General features: G+C 33.3%; 2 protein-coding genes across 2 annotated transcripts; one reads left to right on the top strand and one right to left on the bottom strand.

The window, feature by feature from the left end:
* Nucleotides 1-262: 262 nt before the first annotated feature.
* LOC133176913 (uncharacterized protein K02A2.6-like) lies at nt 263-1,927 on the bottom strand. Its single transcript, XM_061311971.1, has one exon. It carries the CDS (start codon nt 1,925-1,927, stop codon nt 263-265), a length of 1,665 nt encoding a protein of 554 aa, XP_061167955.1.
* A 7,861-nt stretch (nt 1,928-9,788) lies between these two features.
* On the top strand, nt 9,789-11,602 carry LOC133176889 (perlwapin-like). The gene is made up of 3 exons (XM_061311946.1): nt 9,789-9,871; nt 10,544-10,688; nt 11,033-11,602. The coding sequence occupies exons 2-3, from the start codon at nt 10,550-10,552 to the stop codon at nt 11,473-11,475; spliced, it is 582 nt and encodes a 193-aa protein (XP_061167930.1). The 5' UTR covers nt 9,789-9,871; nt 10,544-10,549; the 3' UTR covers nt 11,476-11,602.
* The last annotated feature ends 9,352 nt before the right edge of the window (nt 11,603-20,954 follow it).

Here is a 20,954-nt window from a genome sequence, read left to right as displayed (position 1 = left end):
CTTGTCTGATTCCTCTTTTCATTTTACATGTTTTTGAAATCCATCCATTATTCTTTAGTCTAAAGATAGGGCTGTAATACAGGGTTTTTATCCACTTTAAGAAATTCGGACCGCTATCATGTTCCTCTTGAGAGGCTCCAAACACGAGTACATCGTCCATCTGACATAAAACTCCCTCAAAACCAGATAAGATCATCTGCATCCTTTTTTGGAAGTACTCTGGGGCTGATGAAATACCGAAAGGTAATCTGTTGAAGCAATATCACCCGAATGGTGTTATAAACGTGGTTAAGGGTCTAGATGTTGGAGCCAGAGGTATCTGCCAAAATCCACTGTTCGCATCTAGCTTGGAAAAAACTTTGGTTCCTGCGAGTCTGTTGAGAGTCTCCTCTGTGCTTGGTAGTTGAAAGTTCTCCCTTCTTACCCACTTGTTGAGTTGTGTCAAGTCGATACAAAGTCTAACACAGTTGTTTTTCTTTGGTATCACAACAAGACCTGAACACCAGTCTGTTGGCTCATCTACAGGTGAGATAACTCCTGCGCTCTCCATTCTGTGCAGCTCGGCTTTGACTTTCTCTAGGTAGGGTAAGGCCACCATCCTTGGCGTTGTGACTGCGTACGGTTGTGCGTCTTCTTTTAGCTTTAACTCGTACTCCCCCTGTAGTTTTCCAAGTCCTTTAAAAAGTGAAGAAAATTTCTGCTTGTAATCAGAGTGCAGCTGCAGGCTTGCAATCTGTCTGACAATTTCTAGTTTCTCAATGGCTGGTCTACCAAGAAGTGATTTGTTGAGGCATCGAATGACGTATACATCTTGATGTGCTTTGCGGTTTTCCAGAGAAAATTCACAGCGAAACTTTCCAATCACATTCAAAGTGTTTCTACCAGAGCCTTTAAGAATTTTCTGCGAGGATTGTAGATTGTTCACATTCAAAGTCTTTAATATTTGTTCAGGTATTGCTGTAACATCCGCACCGGTGTCAATTTTGAATTCAACTGAATGTCCATTAACTTGGATGGTTGTCAACCATGGTTTGCAGTTACCGGAATTTGAAGCTCCATGTATTGCCCCCAAGAATTCTTCATTTTCATCCGATTCTATGGCGATTTCATGCAGACTTTGACATTTTCGAGCAAAGTGTCCAATTTTATGGCATTTGTTGCATTTCTGATTTCTGGCTGGACATCCATACCTACCATGGGCTTGCGAATAACCCCATCTGTGACATGATGATGATGCGCCTTTATTGTGTCCTCCAAATAGTTTTACGAACTCTTTTTTGCCAGACTTTCCAGATTGAGCATGTTGAAAATGTTTCTTTCTTACTGCCGATTTCTTGGAATTACTTACAGCATCTACATTTGCTGTTCCTCCAGAGAAAGAGCTAAGTTCATTGCGCACAATAGCTTGTTGCTTCTGGACAGCTTCTTTTTGACGTGCTTGGTTAACAGCTTCTTCAAGTTTAAGTTGTGGATTCAACTGAAGTTTTTCTGATAGTTTGCTGTCTCTTATGCCTACAACTATTCTGTCTCGAATCATCTCGTCTTTTAGTGCTCCATACTCACAGTGTTCAACTAATGTATACAGTGCTGTTATAAAACTGTCTGCGGACTCACCTTCTTTTTGTTTTCTTTGATTAAATTTGGCTCTTTCAAAGATGACATTTCTGCGAGACACGAAATGTGTCTGGAATTTGTTACTAACTGTATCATATTTCTTTGCATCCTCTTCCCCCAATCCAAATGAGTGAAAAATGTCCTCAGCCTCGTTTCCCATGGCGTAAATAAGGGTGTTAACCTGAATTGTCTCATCTTTCCTACTTAAGCCTGAAACTAATCTAAACCTTTCAAACCATTTTATCCATTTCGGCCACTCCTCGGGTTTTGTGAAGGTAAAGTTTTCTGGCGGTTGAACCTGGTACGACGCCATCATAAACAAAGAGTCTGTACCGGCGCGAAAAACACTAGACGGATAATGTCCGTAAACACTGGATGTACATGTATCTGTGCACGCGAACTATGCACCAACTCCGCAGAACTGCTGATACTTCTCGCCAGAAAAAACACATTAAAAAGCCACTTCTGACACCATGTTATGTTCTGGGTTCATCATAATAACGAGGATTTCTATACGAGCCATGCTTTTATTACCGTGACGTCACAACAACCTTCATTCGATGGTACATAGAATGTTTCCTAACCCTCAGGTGAACATTATCATATTACAGATTATCCTACACTTTTAAAATATTTCAGAGTATGAATATGGTTTAAAATTTGAAAAAGTTTCATCTTTCACACTGCATCTGGATAGGGAAAATTACGAACTTTTTAAGACATCTTAAACAACAAAAAATATAATTTACAAAAAATTCTATCATTCAATATTTTTTAATTTATGTTGAAATGCAAGTCCTTCAAATTATTGATTAGCTGTAAAAATTTCGAATGGTGAAACTGACCTCAATATTGCACAGGACATCGTTAAAGACGACGTAAGCAGGACAAAAACTTGTCATGTAGACATTTCTCGAGTACGGGAAAAACCAACTATGACGTCACACGTAAGCTAAATTAGCGAAATACGATATACCTGCATGAGATTTCCGTCATCAGCCATGCAAAAATAATTTTTGTGTTCCCCGTTTCTCGAAATATTTCATCATATACTGATTATGACCTGTTTTTACATAATAATACCGCCTCTGTATTCAGGGAGTATGATCTTGCTGTACTAACAGATCGTGTATGACGTCACCGACTTGTTGGACGCGCAGTTTAAAGAAACGGAGTGGTGGATCAATCTTTTTTCATAATTTGTTGATGTTTACAAGAATGTTAAACTTTTTATTTTTTTTATTTAAGATGGTAAAAAATTGTCAAAAATTTATGCAAGAACTGATGCTTTACACGTTTTGCACTTATATAAATGGAGACTATGACGTAGTCTAACAGAGTCATGTGACCATGTGTCCTTCATCCCCTTAAGGTATGTCACTCGTCAGCGTTTTAGAAAAGTTTAGTCAGAACCCTTAACTTTAAAACTATTTAATACAATTCAATTTTTATAACATATTTAAATTAAACAATGCAAATTATTCAACATTCAATGAAAAAACTGCTCAGACATTCATAAAGAAGCAAGATTTATGAGGGACTATTTCTTGTGGTGGAAGGATATTTAGAAGAAAATTCTTCAAATCTCCACATTTGTTAGATTTAATGTCTTGGAACTATAGCACCAAATATTTTTACTAAGAGAAAATTTTCCGTTATGATATGCTAGGAATATTAAATATAGGTCTCCATTTATATTTTTAGAATAAATTTTACACATTCACTCAACAGACTTTGCCAAGAAATAAAGATATATTAAAGAAGTCAAGATAAAATTTACACCGTTTTTTGCCTGAAAATCGCAAATTTTGACCAATTTATCAAAATTTACATCACTGACCCCAACTTTTTCTTTCATAATTTTAAACAACACAATACTTCCAACCGATCAGCACTTAAGTCATAAAAAGTTTGATACAAGAAAATATTTTATTGCCTATTTAGATATTTTATACCCCAAATATAATACTTTTTAGTACAAAAAGGTCACACAATAATTTATGCGCATTAATTTGCATGATTTGTTAAATGATAAAATATCATTCAAACTATTTTACGTAAAATAAGATTATATTTATTGCCTAAATTACATCTGATAAAATATGATAAAGATTAAAGTGATTGACCAAAGAGTTACAATTTAAGTGCAAAAAGGTCAACTTAATTGTACCCTAGCTCGGTAGGATGCACACTGACCCCCCATTTTCTTTGCGATATTGAGTCATGCTATATGATTACTTATTTAAAATATACTTCTCAAAAAATTCTTGGTATAACTAATTTTACGAGTGACATACCTTAAGATGCTGCGTTTTAAGGTTCGCCCTGCCACTTTCTCTAGTGTGTATGCTACGGAAAAGATTCCTAACTATAGGTTTTGCTTTGAAAGAGGAAAATGGGCGGGACCTTCTATGATGCTGCGTTTTAAGCCCGCCATGCCATTTCTTTAGTGTTTATGCTACGGAAATGATGTCTATAATTTTTGCTTTGTTTTAGGAAGATATCTAAAGTATAGAGGGTGGACTTTTTATGATGCTCCTTTCTAAGGTCCGCCCTGCCACTTTCTCTAGTGTGTATGCTATGGAAATGAACCCCGTCCATAAATCTCGCTTTGTAACAGGAAGGTATTTGTCTATCTGAAATACAGAGGGTGGACCTTTTATTATGCTGCGTTTCAGCAGTAAGATATCTTAAATATAATATACTTTCAAAGTGTAATGTGTATATTATTACTTCTTGAAATTAATTTCATTATAAAGAATGATAAAGAAAAAATAGCAAAGATACACAAGGAAAAAAAATTAAAAAGGCATAAATGGAAAATGTTGGACTCGAACTCGGAATGACATTTATACATACCAGCAATCATACCAATGCGCCACCGAATCATTGACATCGAATACATACATTTAAGACATATGTTATTTACTCGTGAGGAAATAAATTGAATATATGTTTTCATTATTTTCAATATGAAGTACGTTGGATATTACTAAAGAAAAGTCAATGTTTTAAAAAATGTTGATTTTTTTTTTCTTTACCGATGCAAAAAGGAAATGTACGCAAAGATACAATTACAACTGATGCAAAAGATTTTTACCTTGCTAACGGAAGAGGTACACCTTAAAATAAAAAATAAAATCACGGAATAGTCGTATGATAGTAACGATAAAACGATAAAGAAGAACCGCGGAAAATGGAACTGAGGTGTGCATATATCAAAATAGAATCTTTTCGTCACATATAATCAAAACATATGAGGATGTAAGAATCACTCTACCATTAAAAAAAGTTGTACTGTATCCGTTAATTCTTGTATCATACAGCATTAAAAAGAGGGGGGGGGGGTTAACTGCATATATACAACGTGTTGGGAACACTCCCCCTTTCCCTTCCTCGCCTGTGGTACATTACTGAAAATATTGCATATCCGAAAATTTCTCCAACCAATACGGAAAATATTCATATATCATTATTCAAAAAGGGAATATCAGAAACAATGTATAGTATGATTTATATGTATGAAAACTTCAATAATTCTTTCATGAGGCAGAATGTATTATTTCCACCATGCTTACCACATTAGAATGATTGAGTATAATTTAAATGACTTAAATAAATTATCAGTGTTTTTTTTTTAAAAAAGATGCATTTATTTTCTAATATTTACATTTCCAATGTCTTTGTCCGAGATAAAATTACAAATTGTAAAAATACTTTATTACTACATAAATCTACTGGTTCATCGATAGGCGAAGTTAAAAAAATCACGTGCGGGGCAGGACAAATAGAGGCAGAAGCGGGGCTATTAGCACGGGAATTTGCCGAATCAGGAGCATGTAAATATAAGGAATAACTGTCAGATTTTTTGGATTCATGACGATGATCAATCGATTGGCTTGCGTGATAATTTTATGCATAAACGCCTTCGGCGTTTATGCAAATTATAACGCAAGCCACTTGATTGATCACATCATGAATCCAAAAAAATTAGACAGTTATTCCTTAATTAACTTAAAACTGGACTAAAACGATTCTAGTCGACAAAATGATTTCCCCCCAAAGAAATTACAAGTTCTTTGTGTCGAAGAGGAATGATACTTTTATAAGAAAGAATTAAATCTAAACAACTAGACTTTAATTCCTGGATGTATATATGTTCTCGGCACTGAGTTACCTGTTTAAAGCTTTAACATCACATGTATTTTGTTTCAGCAGTAGATATACATGTAGATCGAATACAACATTAGGCCACTTTAAAAAAATGTTTGCATGCCTTATCCCGACCCAAAAACATTTGGTCGGTAGGTACATGTAGATGCAGTGGAAAATTTTTTTCCTAAAAATATTCAACATCAATGCTGAATTTTCAAATTGTTTTTCAGAAATGTAAAGAAAAAAATTTGCTCGCTGGAAGTAAAAAAAAAAAAAAAATGAGTCGGGCCATTTTCAGCCAGTCGATTGGAAGAGGGCTACCAATTTTTTTTTTTTTTTTTTTTTATTTTTTTTTTTTTTTTATTTTATTTTTTTTTTTTTTGTTTTAAATTGCCCTAGGTAAAGTCAATTTACTGTATCCACAAATAAAGGACTAAAATATAAGTATAAACTGAAAACAAAAGGCAATTGTAAAAACAAAATGGAAGCATAGAAAAACTTTTTTATAAATCGGTTTATCAGTTAAACTCTATACTTCGGATGAAAATGTCTTAAAATATTCTATTAAATAGACTATAATTAAATAAATCACAATTTCAAAGTACATGGATATCATAAAATTACTGCGATTTGTTCCCTGGTATAACTTTTTGAAATAATAATTCAGATCTATGAATAAAAGGCAAACACATGATCATTACACTGTAATGGTTGCTACCTGCCGCGGGCCCACCTGCAAGTACAGGTAGGATTACTAAACAACCCCATTGTTTTATTACCTATACAGACCGGCAGATTTCACACATTTAATCATCCTAATTTACATACGCAAAAGGCGGGGGGGGGGGGGGGACAAATAACAACACAATAATTATTGCATTTCTTTAGTCCCCTACCGGTGAAACCGGAGGGGACTATAGGTTTCCTCTGAGTCTGTCCGTCCGTCTGTCTGTCTGTCTGTCTGTCAGTCTGTCCCACTTGGTTTTCCGCACTTTTTCCTAAACGCTTGCAGATATTGAGCTAATTTTTGGTATGTGAGTGTATCTTGATGAGTTACAGATCAAGTTTGCATTTCGTTCCGCTTCATTGATTTTTGACGGAATTACGGCCTTTTCAATTTTTAAGGATTTTCCGCAATTTTCTTCTAAACGCTTGTAGATATTGAGCTGATTTTTGGTATGTGGCTTTACCTTGATTAGTTATAGATCAGGTTTGCATTTCTGGCCGCTTCATTAATTTTTTACGGAATTATGGCATTTTCAATTCTTAACCTGAACCAGATTACACTTGCCGGTAGGGGACTAGTATTGCTAATGCAATACTCTCAGAATGCTTGTTATATTTATTTTTTGGGACATTGTCCTAAACAACACTGCTAAAGGTACACTGAACAACGAAAAGGAAATCTTGCCCAGAGATAATATTGAACGAAAAAATAAACACGGCAAGGTAAACCCTTCTTTCTTCATACGAAATAAACAAACTTTCTTAAATTTTACGTATTTAAGTCAAGATTATAACATTTTATACTACCCGGACCTTTAAACGTAGGCGAACCTTTTCTTATACGGACCGGACCTTTTCTTATAAAAGGCGGACCTTATATGTTATCGCATTAGGTCCCCCCAGACCTTTAAACGAGGCGGACCAAATATTAAAACTGAATATCTGTGTCTTGAAGTTAGTTTTTTCACAGTGATATAGCCATCGTCCGACAAGTATTTTCATGTAGGGCAGGTCTAGAATGAAAGACATACTTTTTTTGAGCACTCAAAAGTCCTGAAAATTTTACAGGCTTTTCACTTTCGTACCTTTACCATGAACTACTGAAGAAAAGTGTTACTAGAATTGTTTATACCAACAAGAATTTTTCTTGAACAATTAATTTACCTTAACGGTTAATAGAATAACGGTAACTAAATAAATGCATATTACTAGTAAGCTAGAAAATATAATAATCCAGTTGCAGGTCGGGTATGTACTTTTTTCTTGTCAGTTAAATAAATCATGACGACTGTGTTTAGCACACTGTCGTCAATCGACTGTAAATTAATAGCTTAAAAATCAATTTTAAGATTTAATCGTGTTTTTAAATGTTATGATGAAATTAAGATAAGGCAGAAAAATTGGTTAGCGCAGGTACATCTTTCACTCTCTTTTGTTCTTAGACAAGTGTTACAGAAATTTATTTGTAAGCCCCTATATAAAAGTTTTTTTTAAAGATGTATAATTATTATAGTATTTAATATAAGTGGTGTAGGAAATTCCACAGATATACGAATGATGATTGCAAACAGAATTTCACACAAGTATTGCTTGATTACTGTTATTTATTAGATGACAATAAAACAAATATTTTCATTTTTATATGACAATAAAGAATAATGTACATGTAACGGTAAATCCGAACAGTACTGACAGTATATAAATACCTTTATTAGAAAAAGTGATCTCCCCTGTAACACGTCTTTAAATGACACCTTCAAAAATTCACGCTGAACATCCTCCCAAAATATTTGAAAATTATTGCACAATACATTCATATACCAAATACGAGCTACCATCAAAGGCAAACAATATGCAAGTTACATACAGGTATGTGTATAATATACCAATAATGCTTTAGGAGAGATCGATTATAGGCATTTATGCGCGCATTCGACCCAATTCCTGTAAAATGAATAAAAAAAAATAAGACAACAACGCTTTTGTCATGTACAAGGACATTGAGTCACGGACTGTCACCATAAATTGTCTCTTAATGATCGTGTGTCGAAGTTGAAAATATAGGATACTGAATAAGTAAATGTGTAGTTGAAAAGAAGTTACATACCGGTTGACTTCTTACCTGTGTTGATTTTCTTGGAAAGTGACTACATGTAAAACATGGGTAAAAATTACTTAATAAATTGACCGTGTAATTAGTACAGACGTATTAGGGCTTTGGTGATGTACTGGCACTTGATAAAGCCCGAAAGGTTAAAAAAAAAACCTTTTCCATTGATAGTAAAGGTTCTAGATTAACGATATGAGGAACAATCCATTGATAGTAGAATTTCTAGACTAACGACATGCGGAAAAATAACTTATTGCTGAAAATCAAAAGAACTGTCCGAGCCATGTTCGGTTTGCCTTACACAGCAGTTAACTTCTGACTTGAGTGTTGTTTGTAAAATCAAGAAACTAGGGAGTACACAACAGTTAAGTGTTTATCTTTCAATTTTAAAAATGTTTAGTGTCAAAATTTAGGACCAATTGTCTCGGCAGCTGTGTATCATAGTAAAATCTTTTCCGAGCTTGAAATTTTACTCAAGAGTTTTTTTTTTCAATAGAAAGCATACATGTACTTCTTGGCATATGTAGTTATGCAAATTTGGTTTTAAGGAAAAAAGTCATAAATAATGAAAGATTTTGAATAGTGTTCACTTATTTCATTGCAGTTCCTGATGTTAAAAGACTGAATATAAATTTTATAACATTTACCGCATATGTAACTGATAATTTAAAATGTGTCGTTCTAAATTGGAAAACCTCAAAGTAGACTAGGGATTAACACTTCATCATAAATGTAAATCATTTCCTTGTTGGGGTCTTGAGAGAAACTTGAATTTCTAAATTATATAATAACCTTCGGGCAGAAATTTAATGTTTAAGAATTCCTTATGAGTGCTTGTTATAGAAATGATTTTTCTTTTTAGGGTTTGATATTTAATTTTTTTCTTTAAAATTTTCTTTTTTTTTGCATTTATAAAGCCGAAGAATGTGAAATGCAAACTAATGACATAACGTTTCATTTATTTAGTTGTATGGCGTAAGATTGCCATAAAAACATTATCATTTGTTAATCCAGTAAACGATCTGTCACAAATGGGTAATTATTTAAATCAAATTTTGTTTTTATGGGACCCACTTAACTTTAACAATACCGTAATTGACATGCAAATTATGCGTGATGTAGGCAAAAAGATGAAAATTTATAAATCAATCAAACTTCTCTGTTTGTATTGGCTAGGTGATTCCCATTTTCCGCTTACTTCGGAGTATAAAAGAGGGGAAATATTTTGAATTTTTGCCTTTCGGACTTTTTCTGATTAAGGACACTGTAAGTATCTTGTTGACAAAGAGAAAAAAATTGCCTCTCTTTCTCATTTTTTTTCTCTCAGTATCTCAATATCAGTTCTTAATTGCAATTTAATTTAGGGAAAATTGAAAACAATTTTATTTGCTCTTGCAATAATTCCTTTTTAGATATTTACGACGTTTTCATTTTGATCATCTGTGCAATAAAATCAGTGAAGTTTTAAGTATCGTCTAGGCATAAAATATAATACAGGTTTAATTTTGCAATATTATAAAAAATGGATATATTGGGGGTTTTGTTTTTGTTTTGTTTTGTTTTGTTTTTTTTTTTTGGGGGGGGGGGGTGAAGCAGAATACTAATCTTGTAGTTTGTACCCTAAAGCTCTCATTGTGCTACTTTTTAAATTAAATTTGTCCTATCTTAATCTCATTGAATTTCATTGTTTCTTACCTCTTTGAAAAACGTATTCTGATAACTAATATTCTACAAGGAATTAATTGTGTTAGAAATAAAATGACCGATAACTAAAACAAGTCTTAATCTACACTATACAAGTCACGTATTTTGATTTCAAAAACCGCTTGTTTTCTTCTTAATAGATTTTCTTTGTATAAATACTTTTTATAGTTTTATTCTGTAAAAAATGAAACACTTCTGAATTTTGTTTCATATACATTTCTTGTTTTTGAACAGGTAACCATGAGGGCATTTGTACTTCTGATTTCCGTTGCGCTCTGTAGTGCTGGTTACGACAAACTTGGTCATTCAGGTGGATATTCAGTAGGAAATCTAGGAGGAGTATATCAACCAGGAGGAGTATATCCGCCAGGAGGATTTCGTATGTATTTTTTATCATTTGAACTTCCATTCTATTAATTTTCGTTACACTCAGTATTTCATAAAAACACTATTCTTAAATGATATTACTTTTAGTGCTGATCCTTTCTTTAAGGAAAGTGAACAATGATAGAGTTTATCTAAAGAGCATTTGTTTCATTGAACCGGAAATAATCTGCATTATTTTGAAATTGGAATTAACAAACTTTTTTGACTTTCGTCTTAATAATGAACTAATAATGGAAACAAATTAAAAATTCAGTTTAGAATAATGTTGTATCTTTTAATTCGTAATGAAAATAAACTTACCTGATTTCATTTTAGACTTTATATTTTTTATCCTAGAATATAAATATGGCACGTGCCCAAATATTGGCACCAGTGAAGGAGATTATGGAAGGAACTGTGTGTATGATTATAAATGTCCAGGGGTCCAGAAATGCTGTTACGTATACTACTCTTTGAGAAGAGTTTGCATGGTTCCTCAGGAATATAGAAAGCCAGGAGCTTGTCCATACTTTCCTAACAATGGCGGAGCTGGATCATGTAACCATGACTATCATTGCGGTGGTTCTCTAAAATGCTGTAGAGGATATTATGGAAATGTGGACACATGCTCTTTTCCTGTATACCACGGCCAAAATTTCCCTGTAGGAGGAGAAGTCGGACCTGTAGGAGGAGTCGGACCTGTAGCAGGAGGAGTCGGGCCTGTCGTCGGAGGAGTAGGACCTGTCGGAGGAATTGGACCTATCCTTGGAGACGGTTATAAGAAAAAGAACGTGTATTAAATTTACAAACTTTATAAAACACAATGAAAATAAGTTTGAAGTCTTGTAGAAAAAAAAAACAGTCGAATATAAATGCCAACTTTTTTTAAATGCTTATAAAATTTGCTAATATACTATTGTATACATGTTTCTGTGTTCTCTTTTTATTCAATCCATGTACCCTTACCAAACTGTAACAGTTGTGCTTGCTGTAGACCTGCTGCAAGTCTGCTACAAGTTTGCAGCAAACAAACTTGTTCACAGGAAGAAAACTTTCTTGTTCGCAGATGACTCCTGCTAACTGCGATCTTGCGGCAAACATTGAAGCAATTGCTGCAAGCTTGCAGCAAATTTGCAGGAACTCAACATGTTCGTAAGAACATTGCAAGAAACATACATGCCAAACCATTGTTCGCAGCAATTTCGCAAGAAACAGATACAGGACACCATAAATACGTTTATGTTAAAGATTTTTCAGATTATTTAATTTTAAATATTTGCTTACGATATCAGTTAACGCACCAAGTCCTACAATACCTATTTGGTTTAAAGCATACTCCATTTTGTCGTGTATTTCAGAGTTATATAAGAATACTAATATATACTTGAAAAGACCGCATACCATTGATTATCTGTATAATTGTAAAGGCAACTGAGAACAGGAAAAACATAAACAATAGAACGCCTTAACACACAAGAAATTTCCGTCTATTAAAGAATGATGACTAGGCGCTATGAATTGAAACGATGAGGTGAACGAGGCGGAACTTAGTGAAAAGAAGGATCCATTGTTATCATCCGTGCAGAGTATGGTAGATTGATTAGCAATTATGATTTCTGAAATCTATGAGTTATTGACAAAGGGAAAAAACGCTGTTTTTTTCCTCTCAGTATCAATTTTTAATGGCATTTTATTCGGCATTTTGTTTAGGGAGAATTGAAGACAATTTTATTTGTTCTTGCAATACCGGTAATTCCTTTTAAGATATTTATGATGGTTACATTTTGATTATCAGTTCAATAAAACAAATGAAGTTATAAAAAAGAAAATTTAGGCATTGAAGAAAAAAAATATTTTAAAGAAAAATTATTTGTGAAGCAGAATGCTAATCTTGTAGTTTGCACGCTAAATCTCTCGTAGTGGTACTTTTTGATTTAGTACTTTTCATATCTTAATCTCATTGATTTTTTTGTTTTCTACATCATTGAAAAATATTTTCTGACAGTTAATATTCTATGGAGAATTACTTTTTTAAAAAACAAAATGACCGATTTTGTAAGTGAGGAAAGATAAGTAAACATAGGTCCACCCCTTTATAATGTACAATAAAATCACCAAGACCTACAACTACCCGCCATGCTCGCTTTTGATTTGACCTATTACATGTACCGACTTACTTTAAGAGTTGCTCAGTTGGGCTGTTCATCAGCATAGGGTTCTCTAATTCATTGAAATAAAATGATTGCAAGTGATAATCCAAAAGCATTTTTGCGAATATTGACATTTCTTTGACGTCCAGCTGAACTCGGCCGGAAGTACATGTAATCAATTTTTGATAGCGCATATGAGTTAAGACTAGGTATAGGGTTTCTATGCAAAGGAGCTAATACAAAAAACGCATTCCAAAATCAAAACAGAAAATCTTTTTTTCTGTTTTAGGCATTTTGCCCTCAGGTATTGACAAAATCTAACAAAAAACACAGTTTTATAAGATATTTATTCATAAGATTGTGAAAAATCAGCATTTTTCTAATGGATACATGATCTAGTGTCACAAATAAACTGAAATTTAAATATTTGGAGGAACTATTGACAATTTAGCAAGACTTTACGGGGTAAATTTCCCCCGAAAGAAAATCACTGATTCACATCTTAAAGATAACAAAAACATACAGGGTAAATTTCCTCTCAAAAATGACATTGAAACAGTACCTAAAGTAATTCAAAACAAGAGCAACAATCTTTTAGATAGCAAGACTTTAGGGGTAAATTTCCCCCCAAAGAATATCACTGATACAGTTTTCACTACTCTTATAAAAAGCGAACATTACACTTTGAAAATCGCAGAACTCTACAGGGTAAATTTCCTCTCAAAAATATGACATTGATTCAGTTTATGTACAGCGTTTGAAAGCAAAAGCAACCATCTTGATGATAGCAAGACTTTACGGGGTAAATTTCCCCCCAAAGAAAATCTCTAATACAGTATTTATGATTCGCAAACATCGTGAAGATGGCAACAATCTACATAGTAATTTTTCTCTCAAAATTCTTATTGATACTTTTTATACACTAGTGCAGTATTTCTAAGCAAAACACCAATCTTGTAGAAAGCAAGATTTTACGGGGTAAATTTCCCCCCAAAGAATATCTCTAGCTGATACAGTATTCACTACTCTTATAAAAGCGAACATTACACTTTAAAAATTGCAGAACTCTACAGGGTAAATTTCCTCTCAAAAAAACATTGATTTAGTTTACATACAGTGTTTGAAAGCAAATGCAACCATCTTGATGATAGCAAGACTTGACGGGGTAAATTTCCCCCCAAATAAAGTCACTAATACAGTATTTATGATTCGCAAACATCGTGAAGAAGGCAACAAACTACGGGGTAATTTTTCTCTCAAAAATGACATTGATGCAGTTTATACACGGTATTTCAAAGCAAAAACAACCATATTTTAGATAGCAAAACTTTACGGGGTAAATTTCCCCCCAAAAAATATCGCTCATACAGAATTTATGCTTAACAATATCTTGGCGGTAACAAAAATCTGCAGGGTAAATTTCCTCTTAAAATAATTATTGATACAGTTTATCTTATACGTAGAAAAAGCGAACATTACACTTTGAAAAATCGCAGAACTCTACAGGGTAAATTTCCTCTCAGGGATGATATTGATACAGTTTATATACAGTACTAAAAGCAAAAACATCCATCGTTTAGAAAGCAAGACTTTACGGGGTAAATTTCCCCCCAAAGATAATAACTGATATAGTTTTTATGATTCACAACATCTTAAAGATAGCAAAAATCTTCGGGGTAAACTGCCTCTCAAAAATAACATCGATACAGTTTCCATATATTAATTCAAAGCAAAAGCACCAATGTTTTAGATAGTAAGACTTTACGGGGTAAATTTCCCCCCAAAGAAGGTATCACTGATACAGTATTCATTATTCTTATAAAAAGCGAATAGTACACTTTGAAAATCGCAGAACTCTACAGGGTAAATTTCCTCTCAAAAATGACATTGATTCAGTTTATATACAGTGTTGAAAGCAAAGGCAACCATCTTGATGATAGCAAGACTTTACGGGGTAAATTTCCCCCCAAAGAAAATCACTGAAACAGTATCTTTGATTCACAAACATCTATAAGATGGTTACAATCTATAAGGTAATTTTCCTATTAAAAATGACATTGATACAGTTTATATACAGTATTTCAAAGCAAAAACACCCATCTTTAAGATGGCAAGACTTAACGGGGTAAATACCCCCCCCCCCCCGCAAGAATATCACTGATACAGAATTTATGCTTTGCAATATCTTGGAGGTAGTAAAAATTTACGGGGTAAATTTCCTCTAAAAATATTACTAATACAGTTTACATCATACTTAAAAAAAAAGAAACATTAAACTTTGAAAATAGCAAGTATGTACGGGGTAAATACCTCCCTCCCAAAGACTATCAATAATACAGTTTATGTTATTCAAAGCATGAACAAACACTGCAACTCAATGATAGCAAGACTTTACGGGATAACCCCCCCCCCCCCCCACAAAGAATATCACTGCTGCAGTTTATATAATTCACAGAATAAAACAAATATTACTTTTTGAAAAAAGCAGAACTTTTCAAGGTAAATTTCCTCTCATAAAATAAACTAATTCTGTATATATTGTTTACAGAAAAAGCATACATTACATCTTAATGACAAAAAGACTCAGGGTAAATTTCATATCAAAGAATATCAATGATATATTATTTTTATATTACAAACGATACTTTTATCTTAATATCATGCAAGCTGGAAAAGCTGAATATTAAAGTTAACATAATATTAAACCTTCTAAACATAGAAAAACATACAAAAACATAAAAAAACCCTCTGACATCTTTCTTTCTCTGTTCAAGGTATAAGATTTCTTTGTGTTCCGTTACACTTTCTTTATTTAAACAGCGTCCTCCTTTAATATCTTTGACCGAAGTTTCAATACTATGCTTTTCTCTTGGCTGATACACTAGACAGATTGTAGAGTGCATTTTCCAAAGGAAATCTGGCAACCATATTCTGAACCAATCCATAGTCGACCTATGGATGAAAATTTTAAGTCTCATAAAGTTCAATTTTCCAAAGCCTTAGGCATTTATATATGATTTCATGACAGATATGACTGGTTTAATATTGCGCACTAGAGTAGATCAGCAGGTGCCTGCTCCTGAATTTTTGTAAAACAGTCTTTCTGTTTATATTGCATGGAAATTGCATTCTTCTAAAGATCCCCCCCAACACACACTCATTTACACACATACATGTTTCTGAGAATAATCCTCATTCGTGATATGGGTCTACATAAGATAATTAAAAAAAAGTTAAATGCACTTACTATAGTATTATATTTGTATTGTACATGTATTACTGATGCCCTCTAGGTCCATCATGGACATTTTTTAAGGGGAAGTGAGAGAGGTAACTGAGAGCATATGCAGATAGTTTTTACTGCAACCTAAATATTGGTTAAAGTTTAACATTTCAGCTTCAATTATTTCACGTAATAAAGAAAGCAACCAAGTTCCGAAATCCTTATGCTGCGCAATGGAATTGTAGATCAGGAACAAATTCAAATGCAGATACTGCCTAAAAATACATATATCGTGACATATATAAAATTGTATATTTACCTTGTTTGTTCAAGATTTGGACTTGAATTTGTAGTTCAGTTCTAGTACAAAGCAGTCTCTTTTGTATCGAATCGTCCATAAAAGTACACTTTTGAAACATTCTTAAAGTACTTGCGTCCACAAAACTGAGGGGTAATCTAGCTTAGTTTCCTTTCCCTAATTTGCTTAGTGTTCTGTGTGACCTTTGGCTTGGATGAGCCAGGGAACAAGGCAAAAGAACGCCGGCCATATCAATACAGCCAATAATATTTAAATTCCCAACTCACTATTCATCATGTAGTGTATATTACAGAGAAACGGACACATTGCTTTCAAGGAAAATGAGTGAATTTATCAATGGGTGGTTGCGAGAGAAAAAATTGAGGTGATCAGTTTCTCATCACTTTACTGTTTACTCTTCCGCTGCGTGAATTCCAGATGTCAATCAACCCTTTTATTGGATAGCATTGCGGTCATGTCATAAATCTGACCTAAGCTAAAATAATTTCTACATTTTCTCAGCATCAATGTCTTGATCTATAAAAAGCACAGGTTGACCTTCTTAAAACTTGGTGACATTTTACATATACTCTACTGCAGTTGCATATGCATCATCTATTCATGTGGCAGTTATTATTACTTTACTAAATATGTAAGATGTGAAAAAATTATGAACAGTTATTCTTTTTCAGTTGATCTCTCTACTCTGACACAACGTTAGGTTGAAAAAGAGAAAAAAGATATATAGCTAATGAAAAGCAATATTGATAGAACGTATTATTGACTTAAGAACTCGAATATATTGTACATCAATTTAAAAATTAAAGAAAAAATATCCACCTTCGTATTGCTTTCCATATACTGGTGTCTACCTTTCCTAGCTGTATTCTTTGCGGAGTATCGGATGTCAAGTGCAAAAATTAATGAAAGAATGATAGACAAAAATTTAAACATAAGATTTTTCATGTACCATAATTACAGTGACGAAATCTATTACTGTTGTTTATATTTTTCTCTTTACATGTCTTTTTCCCCGAATTTATAACACGTTATATTTTGTATACATATACATGTGTATATGTACAGATTAAGAGAAATGTACATGAATAAAAAAAAAAACTACAGGTATACATGGTAGAGGCTGTGCACCATTATTTTAAGCAGGCTCATATCGGCAATCGTATATTTGATAAGTAGAAAGAAGAAAAAAGGAATTCCCCGAGTGTTCTTCGAGTATTAATCTCAGCTAACTTCTTATGATACCATTTTTTGTGATTAATTTTAATAATTGAATATTTAAACAATGCACATATAGGCAGAATTATTTATGAAAGTTTTCAAAGAACAGAATTGTTACTTAGCAGACATTTTCGACAATCGATTATGCCGGAAATGTCCGAGATGATTGCGATTGTCATAGTCAAGGTCATTCTATTTTAGTTCAAAAACGTATCCTTTACAATTACTTTCTCTATTCCACGTTACACAATTAAAAGAATTCCGCGCAGCCAAGTACAGATGGCTATCAGATTTTCAACCCATTAGTTCACGATTAGTAGCAATGTGTGCTCAGCATGTATGCTTTAGGTACTCAAATGCAATGATATCGCATTGCCAATCCTGCAGAAGTCGCCATGCAATTCAGTCAATTAATTAGAAGAAAATGATTTTTTACACTCTATTGCTTAGCATGGTATTACAAGATATAAAGAAATACACAAAGAAAGCTTCAAGAACTTTAGTATTGTTCAAGATTTGGTCTTGAATTTGTAATTGTTCCATTCAGCACAAAACAGTCACTTTTGTATCGTCTCGTCATAAAAATACACTTTTGAAGCACTCCTTAAATACGTAATCAACTGTTTTAACACAAAAATTAAAATAAACATATTGCTTTAAAGAAAATTATTGAACATATTGAATTGAGGTGATCTGTCCCTCATCATTTTACCGTTTACTTTCCCGCTGCGTGAAGTCCTGTTTATTCAACCCGGGCTTGTATTGGATAGCATTGCGGCCGTGTCATAAATCTGACCTTAGGCTGTTATTTCTAAATTTTCTCAGCAACTAAATCTGTTATCTATCAAACCTAAGAGATTTTGGAAGAAATTCTGTGGATTTTCTCCAGTGTAGTTTTAGACTGAATTTAATCAAAGTGCAATTAACGCTGATCTTTATATTACCTATGAGAGTGTTGCGAGGCAAATGATGTCAGCAGTGTTGAGGGAAGGATCCAAAACTTTTACAGATTTTAAAAATTAAAGCTTTAAAACATTTTCAGAGAACAATTTGAGGCCCTATTTTTTTTTTGGGGGGGGGAGAGGGGGAGGGCATGATTTCAATATCCTACGCGCTCAATAATAATAATGAATTTAAAATGAAACATATAATTATAGGAAATAAACGAGTTAACAATAAACAAAGTAAAACAAAAAGGAAATTAAAATAAATGTTCGAATCTGTAACCCTTAATTTGATGGTAGAAGGTATAAGTATGTCATAGGTTACTAATTTTACCCCACCTCTGATGATTTTTCGATGAAATCCTGGCTTACGATTGGTTGAAGTCTGTCACGTGAAGGGGGTGTATTACTTATACCTAGTCGCTTGAAAATCAATACATGGTTGATGCGGAGTTATCGTTCTTTTGTAACACTTCAAACAACTCGAGTTCACGAGGTTTGCGGTTGTCTGTTGATAAGTAAAAAGTTAATCAACGTAAGTAACGAGATTGAACCTTTTTCTCACTTTACTAAAAGTCTTCGAAACTGTCAGTACGTTATGAAACACTCGCAAAACAACATTACGTAACACAACGTGACGTCATAATAGGCATTGTATGAGTGATGAAACATGTAGCGGAGAAAAACAATTTTACAAACCACAGACCATAAACATTTCATCGGTGGGGTAAATTCGCCTCGCCAGGTATGAAATTTACTAACCAGGTATCATCCCGTACCCTGTCACTACAAAACTATGTAACTAATAATACCCCATTTCATTGACCACGCAAGTAGTACCAATTAAAAACACAGTTTTCTCCCTTAAATATGTCTAATGATGTATACGGGGTGGATTGGGCTGATTTTAGGGCATTGAAAGGAGAGTGTGTTGGGAAAAGAATTAATATTGAAATTTGAAATACTGAGAAATGTTGCCTTTGAATGCTTAGTAGGAAGGGTGTAAATAGGTCATGTTTACCTTCTTCTCAAGGGGTAAGTGAAATATGCATCGTATGAGGTACATGTAACTCGCTGTGTCCTAGAGGGACTTGCACACTATGGATTCTCCTTAGATTCAGAAATATTTAAAGGCTATAATTAAAAAAAACCCGCTAAATTCCAAGAAAAATTTTAATTAATTCTAAATAAAATTGAAATAAATTCCACATGTAAAAATGTAGAAGAATGCGTGGTAGCAAAAGAATTAATCATATCAAAGGAAATAAATGCTAAATTTATCAATGACATCCGAAGAAAAAAAATTGTAAAAGTGTTTTTCCCCTTAGATCCACCTCTCCAAGATTCTGCCATCAATTGTCTCGAATCACTCTTAGGGGAATATCAGTGATTAGCGTTAATAGCACTTGTATTGAGTTCAGCTCACAGCTAAATCGGACGGGATTTCTTGCAATGCACAAGCTGCCCTCTTTGAATTTGTTGATTTTTTAAGGTCATTGAATTTCATTCCATTATACTAAGTTACTTGTTTTACATGTACTCTACTGCATTCGCATATGCATAATTCATTAATGTGGCAGTATTTTATTGCACTGTTGAAATTTTTTTTTCAAGATGTAACAAAAATCATGAACAGTTATTCTTTCCTAAGAAAGTTCATCTATCTATACGGCTACTCCTTTAAGTTATAAAAAGAAAAATTAATAAAAAAAAAAAAAAGCTATTAAAAAAGCAATATTAATAGAACTTTATTCCGAACTTTCAAAAAAAATTAAATTTATGAGTACATCATTTTTGACATTAAAAAAACTATGCATTCTTTGTGTATTTCTTTATATCTTGTAATACCATGCTAAGCAATAGAGTGTAAAAGAATTGTTTTCTTCTAATTAATTGACTGAATTGCATGGTGACTTCTGCAGGATGGGCAATGCGATATCATTGCATTTGAGTACCTAAAGCATACATGCTGAGCACACATTGCTACTAATCGTGAACTAATGGGTTGAAAATCTGATAGCCATCTGTACTTGGCTGCGCGGAATTCTTTTAATTGTGTAACGTGGAATAGAGAAAGTAATTGTAAAGGATACGTTTTTGAACTAAAATAGAATGACCTTGACTATGACAATCGCAATCATCTCGGACATTTCCGGCATAATCGATTGTCGAAAATGTCTGCTAAGTAACAATTCTGTTCTTTGAAAATTTTCATAAATAATTCTGCCTATATGTGCAGTGTTTAAATATTCAATTATTAAAATTAATCACAAAAAATGGTATCATAAGAAGTTAGCTGAGATTAATACTCGAAAAACACTCGGGGAATTCCTTTTTTCTTCTTTCTACTTATCAAATATACGATTGCCGATATGAGCCTGTTTAAAATAATGGTTCACGGCCTCTACCATGTATACCAGTAGTT

Source organism: Saccostrea echinata, unplaced genomic scaffold (genome assembly GCF_033153115.1).
Source record: "Saccostrea echinata isolate AGI-Se365-2 ecotype Australia unplaced genomic scaffold, CSIRO_AGI_Sech_v1 ptg000084l, whole genome shotgun sequence".
NCBI classification, from domain to species: Eukaryota; Metazoa; Mollusca; class Bivalvia; order Ostreida; family Ostreidae; genus Saccostrea; species Saccostrea echinata.
Note: the sequence above shows the minus strand (reverse complement) of the source record. Positions and strands in the feature narration are given on the sequence as shown.

Bases quoted from the DNA above. Each gene is read 5' to 3' on its own strand.
- LOC133176889 (XM_061311946.1), top strand. From the start codon at position 10,550: ATGAGGGCATTTGTACTTCTGATTTCCGTTGCGCTCTGTAGTGCTGGT. The intron at 10,689-11,032 runs GTATGTATTTTT...TTTTTATCCTAG, and splicing joins ATATCCGCCAGGAGGATTTC to AATATAAATATGGCACGTGC.
- LOC133176913 (XM_061311971.1), bottom strand. From the start codon at position 1,927: ATGGCGTCGTACCAGGTTCAACCGCCAGAAAACTTTACCTTCACAAAA.